The sequence below is a fragment of the Panthera leo genome, chromosome A1, assembly GCF_018350215.1.
Source record: "Panthera leo isolate Ple1 chromosome A1, P.leo_Ple1_pat1.1, whole genome shotgun sequence".
Lineage (NCBI taxonomy): Eukaryota > Metazoa > Chordata > Mammalia > Carnivora > Felidae > Panthera > Panthera leo.
The window spans coordinates 172085630-172102307 of record NC_056679.1 but is presented as its reverse complement, the minus strand read 5'-3'; the positions used below and the strand labels follow the sequence as shown (position 1 = coordinate 172102307).

The 16678-nt window shown below is 38.9% G+C and overlaps 1 protein-coding gene across 1 annotated transcript in view; it reads right to left on the bottom strand.

Moving 5' to 3' along the window:
- DCP2 (decapping mRNA 2) overlaps positions 1–14472 on the bottom strand; it is a 49415-nt gene extending 34943 nt beyond the window's left edge. Inside the window, exon 1 of the mRNA XM_042945299.1 lies at positions 14266–14472. Within this exon, the coding sequence (XP_042801233.1) occupies positions 14266–14318 (53 nt within the window). The 5' untranslated portion in view covers positions 14319–14472. The remainder of the gene's footprint in view (positions 1–14265) is intronic.
- Between the last annotated feature and the right edge of the window lie 2206 nt (positions 14473–16678).

The following is a 16678-nucleotide window of genomic DNA, read 5'->3' as shown; positions in this document are numbered from 1 at the left end:
TCATGACTTACAAACATTACCCCTCTTATGTAGATACACCAGACTCCTCTGAACAGATTTATATAATCTCTGAGACTCCCAACTCCTTTACAATTATCTGGCGTTTACTATCAATGTCCACAAACTCCTCTAAAGTAGTTCACTGAGATAATGTACCCTATCTTTCCCTGTTTTTATTCCTATAGTCTAGCAAACTGTTTGACATATACATTGAGAATGACATACTGATAGTTACGATTTATCTTTTAAATGCTTACGTAGGTCCTATTCTGGTTAGATGGAACAAGCACACTCTGTCCCTCCCATAAAATGTCACTATCAAACCTGGACAAAAAAAGCATACAGTAGCTACTTGAAAACTGTAAAAAGTAAACAGTAGCAGGAAGACTGGGGAGGACAGTATCTGAAGTGAATTTACCATTTTTCCACCCTCTAGTGTCGCCTGGCCGGACTGGGGGTTAGAAGTGAGCACCAGCTGGGAAAGAGAGAGCCCCAGAAGCCCTCTAGGGTCAAGCCTCAAGGGTCAAGAGAGGAGTCTAACTCTTGCAGAGAGTAGGGTTTTCCTTTTCTTTTCTCCATTCTCCCATGCCCCAGCCCACAAGCAATGCCATCATGGTTAGAGGTGGCAGCAATAGTGTGTGTAACAGAGACCCACAGAGGCTAAAACTCTAAGGGACAGGAAACTTTCTCTTGAATCGCAAGAGCTATGTGCTCCCAGCAGAGTAGGGCTAATGTTCACTGGTTTTTTTTTCTTCTAACCTTCAGCCACTTGGTCTCAGACGTGAGCAGCGACACATGAAGTGTATGCCACAGTGGCTTCTGACTAAAGGACCAAAAGTGTAGACCTAAAGAGCCAATAAGTATCAGGGAAATAGCTAAAGAGAAGCAGCTCAGGAAAATGGCCCCAGGAAATTGTTTACACACTGAGGCTCAATCCCAAACTGCACAAGCTTGGATTAGACTACGAAGAGCAAACCACCAACTTTGTGAACTGAACTATATCAGACCACTGCCCACATCTAAGAATGACCACTGGGTGGTAAAACAGGATAAACAGCACTGCAAAAAACTAATTTTGTATCTGATTTTATTTAACTTAACACATCCCTAAAACACTCTAGACATTTATTATTTTCTCAGTTTGGGGCATTTTCTACTGACTTCCCATTATGGAATTAACTCCATTCCCACTCCCATTCTACACACCCTTCTCATCTCTCCATCCACCCAACAAAACTGTATCACAATTTTGGTTAGGATGTCAACTTCAGCACTACTGACATTTTGAAGAAGAGAAGTCTAGGTTGAGAAGAACTTTCCTGTGCACTGCATGATGTTCAGCGCACCCCTAGCCTCTACTCATTAGCACTCCCCACCAAGATGTAACAGCTAAAAAGATTTCCAGGTAATGCAAATGTCCCCTGAAGGGGGGAAAATCATTCCCAGTGATAACCAGAGTTAGATGAGCACTCAGTCTTTACATTATTATGATTCTGTAAATGCAATTCACAATTAAGCCATGTGGTAAGCTAGGATTACTTTTTCTTTCCTGCACAATCCTTTGTTCTTCCCATAATTAATGTCTTATCATTGCATTTGCTTCATTTTCCCTATATCATCCCTATCACTAATTCAACCTTCCACTAGTTTCCTAAATTTTTTTCTCAAATGTTAATTCAGACACATCAGTTTCATCTCCAAGACTATCGCTGAGCCCTCTCATCTGTTCCAATCGGCTGCTTATCATCTACAGCTGATACACATCTATCATACTACACTGTCCTCTTACTAGCATCCTATGGTTCCCCATGCCTCTATCCTACAGAGTCCAGGATTCCTATATCCTGTCTTCCTCCTTAATTTTCTTTATTCTTTTCATGAAGTATACCCTACCAAACCTTCTGAAGGAAGGATGCAAGGTACTGTACATCTGAAAATATGGTTATCCTCAGAGCTGACAGGCTGGATTAAGAATTCTAGGCTGGAAATCATTTTGAAGACAGTGCTGTCTCCCACCTGCCTCCAATTTTGATGGTGAGAAGACAAAGCATTTCAGATTTGTCTGATGTATTTTTTTTCCAGTCTGGAAGCTTCTAGGTTCTTCCTTCTGTCCCCAGTATTATGAAATTTCCCAGCTGTCTATTTTTCATCTACTGCACTGGCCAATCAATGGACCTTGCTTCTTTGGAAATTCACATCCCTCAGTGCTGAAGGACCTCATGAACTGATCCTCACGATTCTTTACTCTCCTCTGATATTTCCTACCTCTGATTCCTCCTCTGCCCCCCACCCCAACCTTCTGAGAAACATTATTAACTGTATCTTGCAAACCATCTATTAAGATTGTTTCTGCTCTCATATTTTTAATTTCCAAATGCTATCTGTTTAAATTATGCTTTTATAGATTATCCTGTTATTCCATGATTGTAAAAATCTACCTCTCTAAGGAGATCAATATAGTTTAAATTTTCTTCTATCTGCATAGTTTGCTTGCTCCCAGTTGCTTTTCCTTTCTTTGAGCTTTAAACTCTACCTTTTAATGTTAAGAAGCCTATTTCAGATATCCATATTTAAGTGAAAGGCCACAAAGCTATTTAGAAGGCTTATCAAACTATAAGGCGTCATTTAAGGTAAGTGATCAGGCTGAGCCATTTAATTGGGGAAACAATGTCAGTGTCATCAAGTCTTTCTTCACGAGCTAGTCAAATCACCTAAAGAATCTTCCAATGTCAGACTTGGGAGAGTAAAGGACAAGCTGCCACATTCTAGGAGCGGAACAGAAGAAGGCTGAGGGCTTTCAGGATATATATATGTGTATATACATGTACACAGGATATATAAATTCACTTCTTCCATTTTTCAATATTCTTATTTTAGAATAGATTGACACTATTACAGCACTCTCATTCAGGTCTATTAGATCTACTAAGTCATATACAGTATTCCTTTTTCCTTTATAGTTCCGAAATTTTGTTGCTCATCCTTTCACCCATTCTTCCTTTTCTTGTGGTTTTATGTACTTAAGAATTTTTAAACTTTACTCTTTTAGTGAAGTAGATGTCTATGTACAACCTACTATCTTTAAATAGAAATTTTCATTTCTAGTAAAGTTTCTAGACACTAACCACAATCTAAAATGTGGCAAAAAGTGCATAGCACAAAGAAATCCAATTTCATTCCCATCCCAACCCAGAAAAGCCCCAAGTGAAGAAAGGTCAACTGGAAAAGGGAGTTAAGAAGTAGGACTTTAAAAGAAAAAGGAGAAACACGCCAGGGCATCCCACAGAGTGTGAAGCTATGAAGCCTGCTTAAGATTCTCTTTCTCTCTCCCTCTGCCCCTCTCCTTCCCACTCTCTCTCTCTCTCTAAAAAAAAAAAAAAAAAAACAAAACAAAAAAAAAAAAAAAACCACAAAACAAAACAAAAAAAATGCCTGAGTGTTTAAAAAAACAAAAATCATTAGAAGGGGCACCTGGGTGGCTCAGAGGGTTAAATATCCAACTCTTGATTTCGGCTGAGGTCATGACCTCACGGTTCATGGGTTAAAGCCTCAAGTAAAGAATCCCACGGGTACAGAGCCTGCTTGGATTTTCTCTCTCTCACTCTCTCTCTGCCCCTTCCCTGCTTGCTCCCACATGCACATTCTCTCTCAAAATAAATAAGCTTAAAAAAATTAGAAGATGTAGGAGCAGCAATCTGAAAAATAGGGTAATGGAAAGTACCCAAGCTGGACAGTAAAAAAAGAAGAAATACAGGATAGGTTATGAGATCTCTTGGATAACATCAAGCGAACAAACATTTGTATTAGAAGGAGTCCCAAAAGGAGAGAAAGATGAACCCAAAGAGTTCTATACCATGACACATAATAATTAAAATGTCAAAGACTAAAAATTTTAAAAGTTTTAAAAGCAAAAAGAAAGAGGCAAATAGTCATGTACAAGGAATATCCCACAAATCTATCAGCTAATTTTCCAGCAAAAATTTTGCAGGCCAGAAATGAGTGGCATGATATATTCAAAATGCTGAAAGGAAAGAACTGCAAAGAATGATCTACCCAGCAAGATTACTATTCAGAATTGAAGAGGAGATAAACAGTTACCCACACAAAAGTGAAAGGAGTTCATCACCACTAAACCAGCCTTAAGGAACATTAAAGGGACTTCATTAAGTGGGAAAGAAAAAGCTATAATTAAAAGAAAATTATGAATGGAAAAAAATTCATGAATAAAAGCTAATATACAATAAGGGTAGTAAGCAATTATAAAGCTAATGTGAAAGTTAAATGAAAGAAATAGTCAAATCAGTTATATCTAAACAATTAGTTAAGGTGACTCACAAAAAGATGTAAAATATGACAACATATACATAAAACATGGAGGGATGGTAAAAATGAAATTCTTTTAGAATGTGTTCAAATTTAAGTGACCATCAACTTAATATAGACTGCTACATATTTAAGATGTTATATACTAATCTCACGGTAACTTCAAACCAAAAACCTATAATAGATACACAAAAAATAAAAAAGCAAACCAAGTCTAGCAGCAAAGAAACTCATCAATACAAGAGCAAAAGAAGAAAGGAACAGACAAGAACTACATAACCAGAAAACAAGTAACATCATGGCATAAGTATACACCTATTGACAATTACTTTAAATGTAAATGGTCTAAATGCTTCAAACAAAAGACACAGGGTGACAGAATGGACAAAAAACAAGACCCAGCAATAGGCCGTTTAGAAAAGATTCACTTCAGACCTTAAAGACACATACAGACTGAGTGGTGAGATGGAAAAAGATATTCCATGCAGATGGAAGCAGCAAAAAGAAAAAAAGAAACAAACAAAAACAAGAACAACAAAACACCAGAGCAGCAATACTTACATTAAACAAAACAGATCTCAAAACAAAGAGACAAAGGGAATTACTTAATGATAAAACGATCAATACAAAAAAGAGGATATGCAATTGTAAATATCTATGTACCCGACCCTGAAGCACCTAAATACATAAAACAATTATTAACAGACATAGAGAAAGAAACTGACAGTAATACAATAATAGCAGGGGACCTGAACACCCCACTTTAACATCAACTGATAGATCATCCAGACAAAGAAAATAAGTAAGGAAACATGTCTTTGACACGTTACACCAAATGGACTTAACAGATATATACAGAATATTCCATACTAAAACAACAGAATACACATTCTTTTCAAGTACACATGAAACATTCCCTGGGATGGATCACACATTAGGCTACAAAACAAGTGTCAGTAAATTTAAGAAGACTGACATCATATCATGCATCTTTTCCAACCACAACAGTATAAAACTAGAACTCAATTACAAGAAAAAAAAAAAGAAAAACACATGGGAACTAAACAACATGCTACTAAACAACCAAATGAAATTAAAGAGGAAATAAAAAAAATACATGGAGGCCAATGACAGTGAAACACAACAGTCCAAAATCTTTGAGATGCAGCAAAAACAGCTGTAAGAAGGAAATTTATAGCAATACAGGTCTGCCTTAAGAAACAAGAAAAATCTCAAACAATCTTACACCTAAAGAAACTAAAAAAAGAACAGGCCAAAGTTAGTAGAAAAAAGGAAATAATAAAGATCAGAGCAGTAATAAATGATATAGAACCTAAAAAAAAAAAAAAACACAGAAAAGATCAATGAAACCAAGAGCTGTTTCTTTGAAAAGATAAACAATGATAAACCTTTAGCTAGACTCATCAAGAGAAAAAGAAAAAAGACCCAAGTAAAATAAATCAGAAACGAAAGAGAAAAATGGACACCACAGAAATACAAATGGTTATAAGAGACTACTATAAAAAATTATATGCCAACAAATTGGACAACCTAGAAGAAATGGATAAATTCCTAGAAACACACATTTTTCTAAAAGTGAATCAGGAAGAAACAGAAAATCTGAATAGACTTGATTCCTAGTAACAAAACTGAATCAGTAATCAAAAAAACTCCCAACAAGCAAAGTCCAGGACCAGATGTATTCACAAGTGAATGCCACCAAACATTTAAAGAGTTAATACCTATTCGCCTCAAACCATTCCAAAAAGTACAACAGGAAACAAAACTTCCAAGTACATTCTCCAAGGCCAGCATTACACTGATACCAAAACTAGACAAAGACACTACGAAAGAAGAAAACTACAGGCCAATATCCCTGATAAACACTGATGTAAAAAACCTCAACAAAACATGAGCAAACTGCATGCAACAATATGTTAAAAGGATCAGTCGCTACTATCAATTGAGACTTATTCCTGGGATGCTAAGATGGGTCAATATACACAAATCAATCAAGATACACTGCATTAATGTAATGAAGAATAAAAATCATATGAGCATCTCAACAGATACAAAAAAAGAAATTGGCAAAATTCAACATCCGATCATGATAAAAACTCTCAAAACAGGAGCACCTGGGTGGCTCAGTTGGTTAAGCGACCAACTTCGGCTCAGGTTATAATCTCGTGGTTCGTAAGTTCGAGCCCCATGTTGGGCTCTGTGCTGACAGTTCAGAGCCTGAAGCTTGCTTCAGATTCTGTGTCTCCCTCTCTCTCTGCTCCTCCCCTGCTCACACTCTGTCTCTCTCTCTCTCTCAAAAATAAACATTAAAAATTAAAAAAAAAAAAAAATCTCAAAATAGTGGGTTTAGAAGAAGCATACCTCAACATAATAAAGACCACATATAACAAACCCACAGCTAACATCATACTCAATGGTGAAAAACTGACAGCTTTTCTTCTAGTATCAGGCACACAAGACAAGGATATACCCATTCTTGCCACTTACTCAACACAGTACTGAAAGGCTTAGCTGCAGCAGATAAGAAAAAGAAATAAAAAGGCATCAAAATTGCTAAGAAAGAAGTAAAACTGTCACTGTGTGCAGATACGATACTATACACAAAAAACTAAAAATTCCACACAAAAAAAGACTATTAGAAATAATGAATGAATTCAGCAAAGTTACAGGATACAAAACTAATATACAGTAATCTATGGCATTTCTATACACCAATAATGAAGTAGAATAACAAAACAAGCTCATTTACAACTGCACCAAAAAAGAATAAATTATCTAGGAATAAACTTAACCAAGGAGGTAAAAGACCTATAATCTGAAAACTATGAAACACTGATGAAAAAAATTGAAGACAACACAAATGGAAAGACATTCCATGCTCATGGATTATAAGAATATTGTTAAAATGTCCATACTACCCAAAGCAATCTACAGATTTAACGCAACTCCTACCAAAATACCAATAGCATTTTTCACAGAAGTAGAACAAATAATTCTAACATTTGTATGGAACTACGAAAGACCCCAAATAGCCAAAGCTTTCTTGATAAAGAATACAGACGGAGGTATCACAATCCCAGATTTCAAGATATACCACAAAGCTATAATCAAAATAGTACAGGACTGGGGTGTCTGGGTGGCTCATTTGGTTGAGAATCTTACTCGTGATTTCAGTTCACGTCATGATCCCAGGGTTATGGGCTCCACACTGAGTGGAATTCTCTCTCTCCTCTGTCCCTCTCCCCCACTCGCACTATGGTACTACACAAAAATACACATGCAGATCAATGGAACAGAGAGCCCAGAAATAAACCCACGTTTCTGTGGCCAATTAATCTACAACAAAGGATCCAAGAACACATACAGGGAAAAGATCGTCTCTTCAATAAATGGTGCAGATAAAACTGGACATCCAATTGCAAAAGAATGAAACTGGACCACTTTCTAACACCACACACAAAAATAAACTCAAAATGGACTAAAGATCTAAATGTAAAACATGAACCATAAAACTCCCGGAAGAAAACATAGGCAGTAATTTCTTTGACATCCAACTTAGCAACATTTTTCTGGGTATGTCTGTTCAGGAAAGAAAACAGAAGCAAAAAATAAACCATTGGGACTACACCAAAATAAAAAGCTTTAGCACAGCAAAGGAAACCATCAACAAAACAACAATGCAACGTATTAAATGGAAGAAGATATTCCCAAATGATATATCCAATAAAGGGTGAATAGCCAAAATATATAAAGAACTTACACAACATCAAAAAACAAATAATCCAATTAAAAACAGCAGAGGACTTGAATAGGTATTTTTCCATAGACATACAGATGGCAAAGAGACACATGAAAAGATGCTCAACATCACTAATTACCAGGGAAATGCAAATCAAAACCATGAGATATCATCTCATACCTGAGATAGTATGAGATCTCACAATGGCCACAACCAAAGGATAAGAAATAACAACTGTTGGCAAGGAGAAAAAGAAACCCACGTGATTGTTGGTGAGAATTTACATTGGTGCAGCCACCGTGGAAAACAATATCAAGAGTTCTCAAAAAATTAAAAAACAGAAATACGATATGATCTGTTAATTCCACTACTGGGTATTAACCGAAAGAAAACAAAAACACTAATTCAAGAAGATATACGCACCCCTATGTTTATTGCAGCATTATTTACAATAGCCAAGATACAGAAGCAACCTAAGTGTCCATCAATAAATGAATAGATAAAGATACACAGAGAGAGAGAGAGAGAGAGAGAGAGATACATATATATGCATATATACACAGTGGAGTATCACTGAGCCATAAAAAAGAATGAGAACTTGCCATTTGCGAAAACATGGATGCACCTAGAGAGTATTACATACACCAAGTGAAATAAGTCAGAGAAAGACACATACCGAATATTCATTCACTCATGTCTGGTATCTAAAAACAAACAAAACAAGTAAGCAAACAAAACTGAAACAGACCCATAAATACAGAGAATAAACTGATGCTTGTCAGAGGAGAGGGGATTACAGGGATGGGCAAAATGGGTGAAAGGAGTGGGAGATACATGCCTCCGATTTAGAAAGAGTCAATCACAGAGACAAAAGGTATGGCATAGGAAATATGGTCAATGGTATTTTAATAGCATTGTATGGTGACAGATGGCGGCTAGACTTGGGAGCATAGCATAACAGAGCTGCCAAATCACTTACGTTGTACATTTGAAACTAATGTAACCTTATGTCATATACTTCAATTTTTAAAAAGGGAGAAGGGAACAGCAAGGTCTACTTATGTAATAGAAGAATGTCTACTCTTCTTTCACTCCTTTAAAGGAGTCAGGAGTTTCTCCTACAAAAGAGCGGGGGAAGGGGGAAGAATACCCAAAGCTCTTTCCTAACTTTAGCAGATAGGTTTGGGCGATGGCACCCCAAAGCAAAACTCCCACACACTGGTTTAAGGATCCCCAATGTAAGAGCTAGCACCCTATCTACTCACATAAAAGAGAAGCCTGTCAATAAATAAGCTCCTATATACCCTCATCTTAAATATGAAACAGCAACAAAAATCAGCCAACATCTAAGGAAAATCTGGCGCATGACAAAGAAAACCATGTATTAAAAAACTGGCCCTGGAGGCACCTAAGTGGCTCAGTCAGTTAAGGGTCAGACTCTTGACCTTAGCTCAGGTCTCAATCTCAAGGTCATGAGTTCAGGCCACACACTGGGCTCCACCCTGGGTGTGAAGCCTACTTTAAAAAAAAAAAAAAAAGGCCCGGAAGTTGAAGTTATCTCCTACAACCTAGGTACTCAAAGTGTGGACCCCGGACCACCTGGGAGCATACGTGTGAGAAGAGAAACAGGCATTTTAGTCCTATAAGGACTCAGAAGTTTACTTCCTAATGACCCTCTCAAAGGAAATTACTTTTGAATGTGCACCAGCAAAATAAGAATGACAACCAAGGAAGCATAAAACATGAAATTTAAGAGATAATAAATGCAACCTGGGAGAGCCTTGAAAGGAATTCTAGTAGGCCAGTAGTTTGGCAAATCTAGGGAACAACGAGTTTAGATTGGGCTAGAAGGGTGGAGGTCTCCAAGAGGGCACTCTCCAGGAAAAAACAATTTTGTAGAATAGACAGTATGACTGAGGGTAAGACCGAGGCTATAATAAAGGAGCAGACAAGAATGGAGAGGAGGAAGCTATTCTGGTTGTGCTGGGGAAGAAAGGAAAATGTACAAGAGAATCATAATCCAAGTATGAAGCAAAAAGCCGAAAGTAGAATAAAAAGACAATCAAAAAGAAAAAAGAAGGACTTCAAGAAATGCCAGAAGGGCACCTGCCTGGTTCAGTCAGTGCAGCGTGTGACTCCTGATCTAGGGATTATAAATTCAAGACCCATTTATAAGTTGGGTGTAGAGATTACTCAAAAATAAAATCTTAAATAAACAAATAAATAAGGAATAGCCAGAAATGAGAGAATTATGAAGAAAGCACATGCTTCTTTCTCCAAAAGACAAAACTGTGAAAGGCAGCACTTTGACCAATTAGTAGGATGTAAGAAAGGAGAATTCATTCTGGCATTCCCTTTCAACACCCTTACAAAAGGATCCTGACTATGGCTAGAGGGAAAAAAAACAAAATCCTAGCCATTGTAAACCTGCCTCTACTGTGAAAAATACGTACATAGCAATTCCATGTAACAAATGCTATTATTCTTGTTCAGCTTTTGCAATCAACCAACAGTAAAACGTGTAACAGCCCTCACAAGGTTACAAAATGGAATGTAAATATTGTGTGATGCTCTCAACCCTTATCACCTGATATCTAACAAGGTGCACTAAATCCTCAATTTAACATACGATGTTGATAAAACAAACTGGTGCAAGTATATTTTAAAATACTGAAGTATCTATCAGAAGAATTTACCACAAAACAGGTAAAAACCCAGGGAGCAGAAGTGAGATAAAAAGGGGCGGGAAGGAGGCTGTTGCATTTCTTTCATAACTTCACCTGTACTCTTCGATTTTTTTTTTTTTAACCTTACTCATGAGCACATCTTTTTAATAGCTAAAAGCTAGCTTCTTTAAGAAACTTTAGGGGCACCTGGGTGGCTCAGTGGATTAAGCGTCCAACTCTCAATCCTGCTCAGGTCACGATCTCATGGTTTGTAGGCGTGAGCCCGGCATCGGTCACGTGCTGACAGTGCAATGCCTGCTTGGGATTCTCGCTCTCCCCAACTGGTTCTCTCTCAAAATAAATTATTTTTTCTTAAAAAGAAACTTTGTAAGACAAAGGAAACTTTAATACATGAAAATTACACTTTGATAATTTCATCCTGTACATGGTTTTCCTGTTTTAAAGATTTAAAAGTGTGTGCAGGGGCACCTGGCTGGCTCAGTGGGAGGAGCATGTGACTCTTGATCTTGGGGTCATGAGTTCTACATGTGGGTGTAGAGATTACTAAAAAAATAATAAAGTAAAATAAAAATAAAATAAAAATATGTTATATATACCTAGTATACAGTATACTACAATATATAGTAAAAGCTGAAATAAAGTGCTTTCCACAATAATTATGGGACTTCACAAAATGTCATCTTTTCAATTTTCCTACAAATGGAACATCAGCAGAACTACAATTAGTACAAAACTGTTGCAGTAGAATTGAACACTAAAATGGCAAGCTGAAGATGAGCATGAAGTATTTGATTAGCTTACACAATCACCAAAATAGCAGCAACATTAGTTGCCAGAAAATACCTTTCTCCTTTTAACACTGGAGTGGCCTCACCATTTAATTCTTAAAGGGGCTCTAAAAAAAACTCCAAGCATTTCTTTAAAACAGAAACAACTTAAGCTGTAGATTTCAGTTTTTACTTGAAAAACATGCTTTTCAAGCCTTTAGTAAGCTAATTTAAATGGTATTGAAAAATTCTTTGACTTTTAATGTCAAATGCACTTTTAATGGTGCAACAGAGGCAAATGTCACCATAAAATGGGGCAGATCTACTTTTTACATACACGTTTACTAGAATGTTCACTAGAACATTTAGACAACAGTCTTTCCTTCCTCTCTTCTAATTTCATTCTACCTAGAAATAACCAGTGTTATCAATTTGATTGATTTTCCCAGACTTCTTGTGTCTGGCACTTCTTGTGCCAAATCAAAAAAACCTGAATTGTTAACATTAAACATCTTTAATCAACAAAAACATTAAAATATTAACATTAAAATGTCATTATTTTAAAACTCAAAGTTTTAAGAAATGGTTATTTGGTTTATTAGTTTGTCAGGTAGTTAGCCCTAGTTTTTAAACATACAATCCTCATTTATATAACCAAAACACAGTAATTGCAAAAAAGTTACTCTCATTTCTTGGAAGAAAAAAAAAAGTTACTCTATTCCAAAAAATCTGTATAAAATTGCTTAAATACACTCACTGGAAAACCTAGTAAGAATCTTTAACATTCATCAGATGTTTAACGTATTGTTTACAAAACACAACAATATGTTATTATATTTAATCCTCCGTAGTACCCAAAATAAACCCATACTAGTAGAAAGATTACTTTATTAGATGCCTCTAAAATGTATAAGATTACCCATCTTTTTTTTTAATGTGTATCCCTATTAATCCGTACATAATTCTTGCTCACCTTTTCAAATACGTACTCATTTTACTTTTTTTTCTAACTAGAAAACACACATCCTTTTAAAAAATCTTGGAAACAACAAGAAAAATCATACTCTCACTTCTTGTACATGTTCGTCCATTTATCCACACACATATACATCAAATATTTTTAATTTTTTAATGTCTATTTATTTTTGAGAAAGAGACCATGAGTGGGGGAAGAAGGGAGAGAGGGAAACAGAGAATCTGAAGCAGACTCCAGGCTCTGAGTTGTCAGCACAGAGCCTGACATGGGGCTCAAATCCATGAACCAAGAGATCATGACCTGAGCCACCCAGGCGCCGCTCAAATCTCTTTTTTTCTTATGAAATTTGGGATCATAGAAAATAAGCACATTTTAAGTGGTTCATTTGAAGCGATCATATTCCAAAAATTATAATCATATCATCACCAAAGAAGTACAGTGACATTCTTATTAGTTGCAAAATTAGTCTATTTACTTATCTACGTGTACTTTTGTGAGGTTTAAAATGTTAGACTTGATTTTCTGTAAGGCCTACCTGGCATAGGAGAAAAAGTACAGGCATTGATTGTAGAGAAAAAGACCTAGGTTTCAAATCCTGATTTTCTGAATTACAAGAAACGTGACCTTGTGTAGATTACAAACCAAGTCTGTTTGTCAGATGAAAATGTAAAGAACTGCACCTACAAGAATTGTTTCCAGGATTAAATAAAATGATATATGAGAAAGGAGCACCCAGTGCCTGGCACACAACAGTACCTCCACAAGTGTGTTCTTTCTTTCCCATTTAAAAAAAAAAAAAAAGAAGAAAAAGCGTGAATGTGACACAACTATTCAAAGTCAGAATTCTAGACATAAATACAGTAAACACACTTGAAAAGATGTTTTGTTTTGTTTTTTATCAGAGCCTTTTACTCACTTGTAATTTAAGTTATCTCACAATCCACTTAGCCGGCGACAACCCAGGGTGTTACTGTACGAAAAATTTTACTTCGGGAAAATATTTTAAGTCCATTTTACAATTTTCGCTATCTGAAATTATAGCTAACAACAGGAAGAATGCAAAAAAATTTCTCTTGTAAAAGTATACCACGAGTTAAAATCCTGCAGCTGAGAATCTCCTTCAAGGAAAATTGAAGAATGAAAAGAAAAGCAACTCTAGACTTTTTCCCCCTTCCAACGGTAAGTTTGGGGATAAACAAGGGAGTAATTCTTCAGAGCAATTTAGAAAATGCCAGGGACGTGGAAGAACACACGAGCGAAAGGGTAAGTTTGAAACTGCTCCCTGCGTAGGTCCGGGGGCGTGGGACGAAGATTCAAAACTTTGGGGTCTTTCGACAGAATTGAGGAATAAGACGGAGGGGGTCGGGGGGAGCGGTTCTATAAAAGTCAAAGGCAGAAAAAAACAATGGGAGGGGGAAGAGGCAGCCGAAAAACGCTCAAGACCCGGACTTTGGCGCAGCGGCTTCACTTTCAGGAAAGCAAAAGAGTTAGGAACTAAGAAAATGAGGAAATTCCGGTGCTCCGCAAGAAGGACGGAGGGGCCGTGAGAAACCGGGAGGCTGCGGGTGAAAGACCGGGTGGTGTCGTGGGAGAGAAGGGTCGACCCGGGAAAGCGAGCAGCGGCGGGACCGGAAAGCGAGAACAAGGATGCGGCCGGGGGGGAGGGGGCGCGGAGGCCTCCGGGGTCGACCAACGTGACAGAAAACGAGTAGGGGACTCAGGGGGCCGTGGCAGCAAGGGGCGACGTGGTACCTGCAGAGATCGTCCAGGACGCTGCCGGGAATCTCCACCCGTTTGGTCTCCATGATGAGAACCCACAGCAGGAGCAGTGCATCCCGGCTCCGCGCGGCCGGGGACCAAGGGTACGGCACGGAGACTCCGGCTCGCCGGAAAGCGGGCAGCGGCGGCGGCAGCGACTCCAGCAAAGAGAGGGGGAAGGGGCGGGACCCGCTCACTTCCGTCCCGCTCCCTCAGCCCAGAACCCCGAGCCTGGGCCAGAGCGCGGGGCGGAGCCCCGGGAGTCACGCCCCTGCTCTGCTTGAAATGTCCAATGGGAAGCTGTAGAATTGGGAGGCTGAGCAAGCTAAGCCAATGAAATGTTTGTTTATTGGTCTGTCGCCTCCAATCCGTCTTCAAGCTGCTCAGTTGCTACTCAGAAAAACCAACTTCCCGCCGCCTGTGATTGAGCCCTGGGGTTGCTACGCGCATGCGCACCATGCCTCCTTTGCACTACAGAAAGTCCAGAGGATTCAGGTCTTGCTGGTAGACTCAGAGACTACATCCTAGGGTTTGGCGTGGTGTAAATGTCCTCTTGGTGACCAAGCAGGCGCTCGTACCTCTTCAGGGCAGACGCCAACGGCGCATCCTGCGCAAGCGTGTACTTGGAATTCCTGTCACCAAGTATCCTGCACACTCATTGTCGTCCCATCGCCTCCAGGCCAAGGGCTGTGCCTCTAACTACAAACACCGGTTGTCTTTTGTGTGTGTGTGTGTGTGTGTGTGTGTGTGTGTGTGTGTGTGTGGTGGCTCACCTCTGCCTTTCCTCAAAGGACCCAGACAGAACTTTATCCTACTCTCTGACACATAGTGAGATCTGAGAAAATATTGATTGAACCTGAACTTGGGAATCTTCATTCTACCTCCTGCACATACTCCAATCTACTAGCCCTCACTGATTCCTCATCTTGCTTAATAGAGCCCAATCCATTTAGGATCTTGCAGAAAAAAAATCTAGATTCATCATTCTTTAACTTCCTCCTTTTACATCAGACTCACAGCCACACAAAGGCACCCCTCAGTCACAACTTTAATTCATTCTGATGAGGGAGCATGGGGCAAGCTGAGGGCCAAGTCAGGCTAACAGCAGAGCACCCCCCAACCCTGGAGGTGGGATATGCGTGATATTCCTCAGACACTCCTGCCTGCCCAAGAACAGGGAAAAGGAAAGAAAGCAAATGGCTGACTGGTAGAGATCACAGTCATGCAGGACAGGAGTCTCCTTAAGTTTACAGATAACTTAGTAAACTCCAAGAAAAAGGCAATCTTATTCATAGCCTGAACTCCAGAAACCTATAGATTCTGTTTCCTGGAGCCCTAATATCACCCTCATCAAGATATAAGGGGCTTTGGGATGCCTGGGCAGTTCAGTGACTCAAGCATCCGACTTCGGCTCAGGTCATGATCTCTGGGTTTGTAAGTTCAAGCCCTGCGTTGGGCCCTGTGCTGACAGCTCAGAGCCTGGAGCCTGCTTCAGATTCCTTGTCTCCCTCTCTCTCTCTGCCCCTCCCCGTCGTGCTCTCTCAAAATAAATAAATAAATAATTTAAGAAAAGATGTAGGGGGGTTTAAGTGCTTACCATGGTGATGTGGGAAACAAGGGCAAATGAAAAATTAAATTCCCTTACTGCCTACAGCCCATTGACAAGTCCTTGAAACAGGCAGAGTGACCTTCCTCGAGGAACTCAGCTGCCTCGATGATGACACTTTGCTAGGGCCGAAAGGGAATCTTGGCTTAACATTGTCCTAACCCCTTGAGGAGCTGTGAGTCTCCTTAAACACGTAAAAAATCCTTTGGAAACTTCCTTTATCTCTACCCCTCCCCACCCCCACAAGATATATGCTGGCAATCATGCTCCAGGCTTATGGCCCCTGATATACATCTGAAGGGTCTCATGACTGATGTTTTACTAAATAGTAATAAATGATGTTTTTCTAACAAGAACTAGCTCCTCAAAGTCCTGGAAACAAACCTTACTTCCAAAATTCCTTAGAAACTTATGCTGTCCCTAACCCCCTCCTAACCTGAAGATATATTACCAGTCACTCTTCACAACCCCAGTGCAGCTCTTTCTGCCCATGGGTCCTGTCCCCATGCTTTAATAAAATCACCTTTTTGCACCAAGGATGTCTTCAAGAATTCTTTCCTGGCCATCAGCTCTGAGCCACACCGTCACGCCAAAACCCCATCAGTTCTGCCATTTAATCTCTTATCTTTTTCTTAATTTCTGTCCAAATGCCCACTCTTTATATCAGGTGCCCATTATTTCTCCTCACTAGTGCACAAGAACTACCTAACCAGTACCTCTGCCTCCATTCTTGGCCTGCAAAACAACTGCCCACGTTTAATTTTCTTTTGTTCCAACACTATTATCTTCTAATAGCTCTCC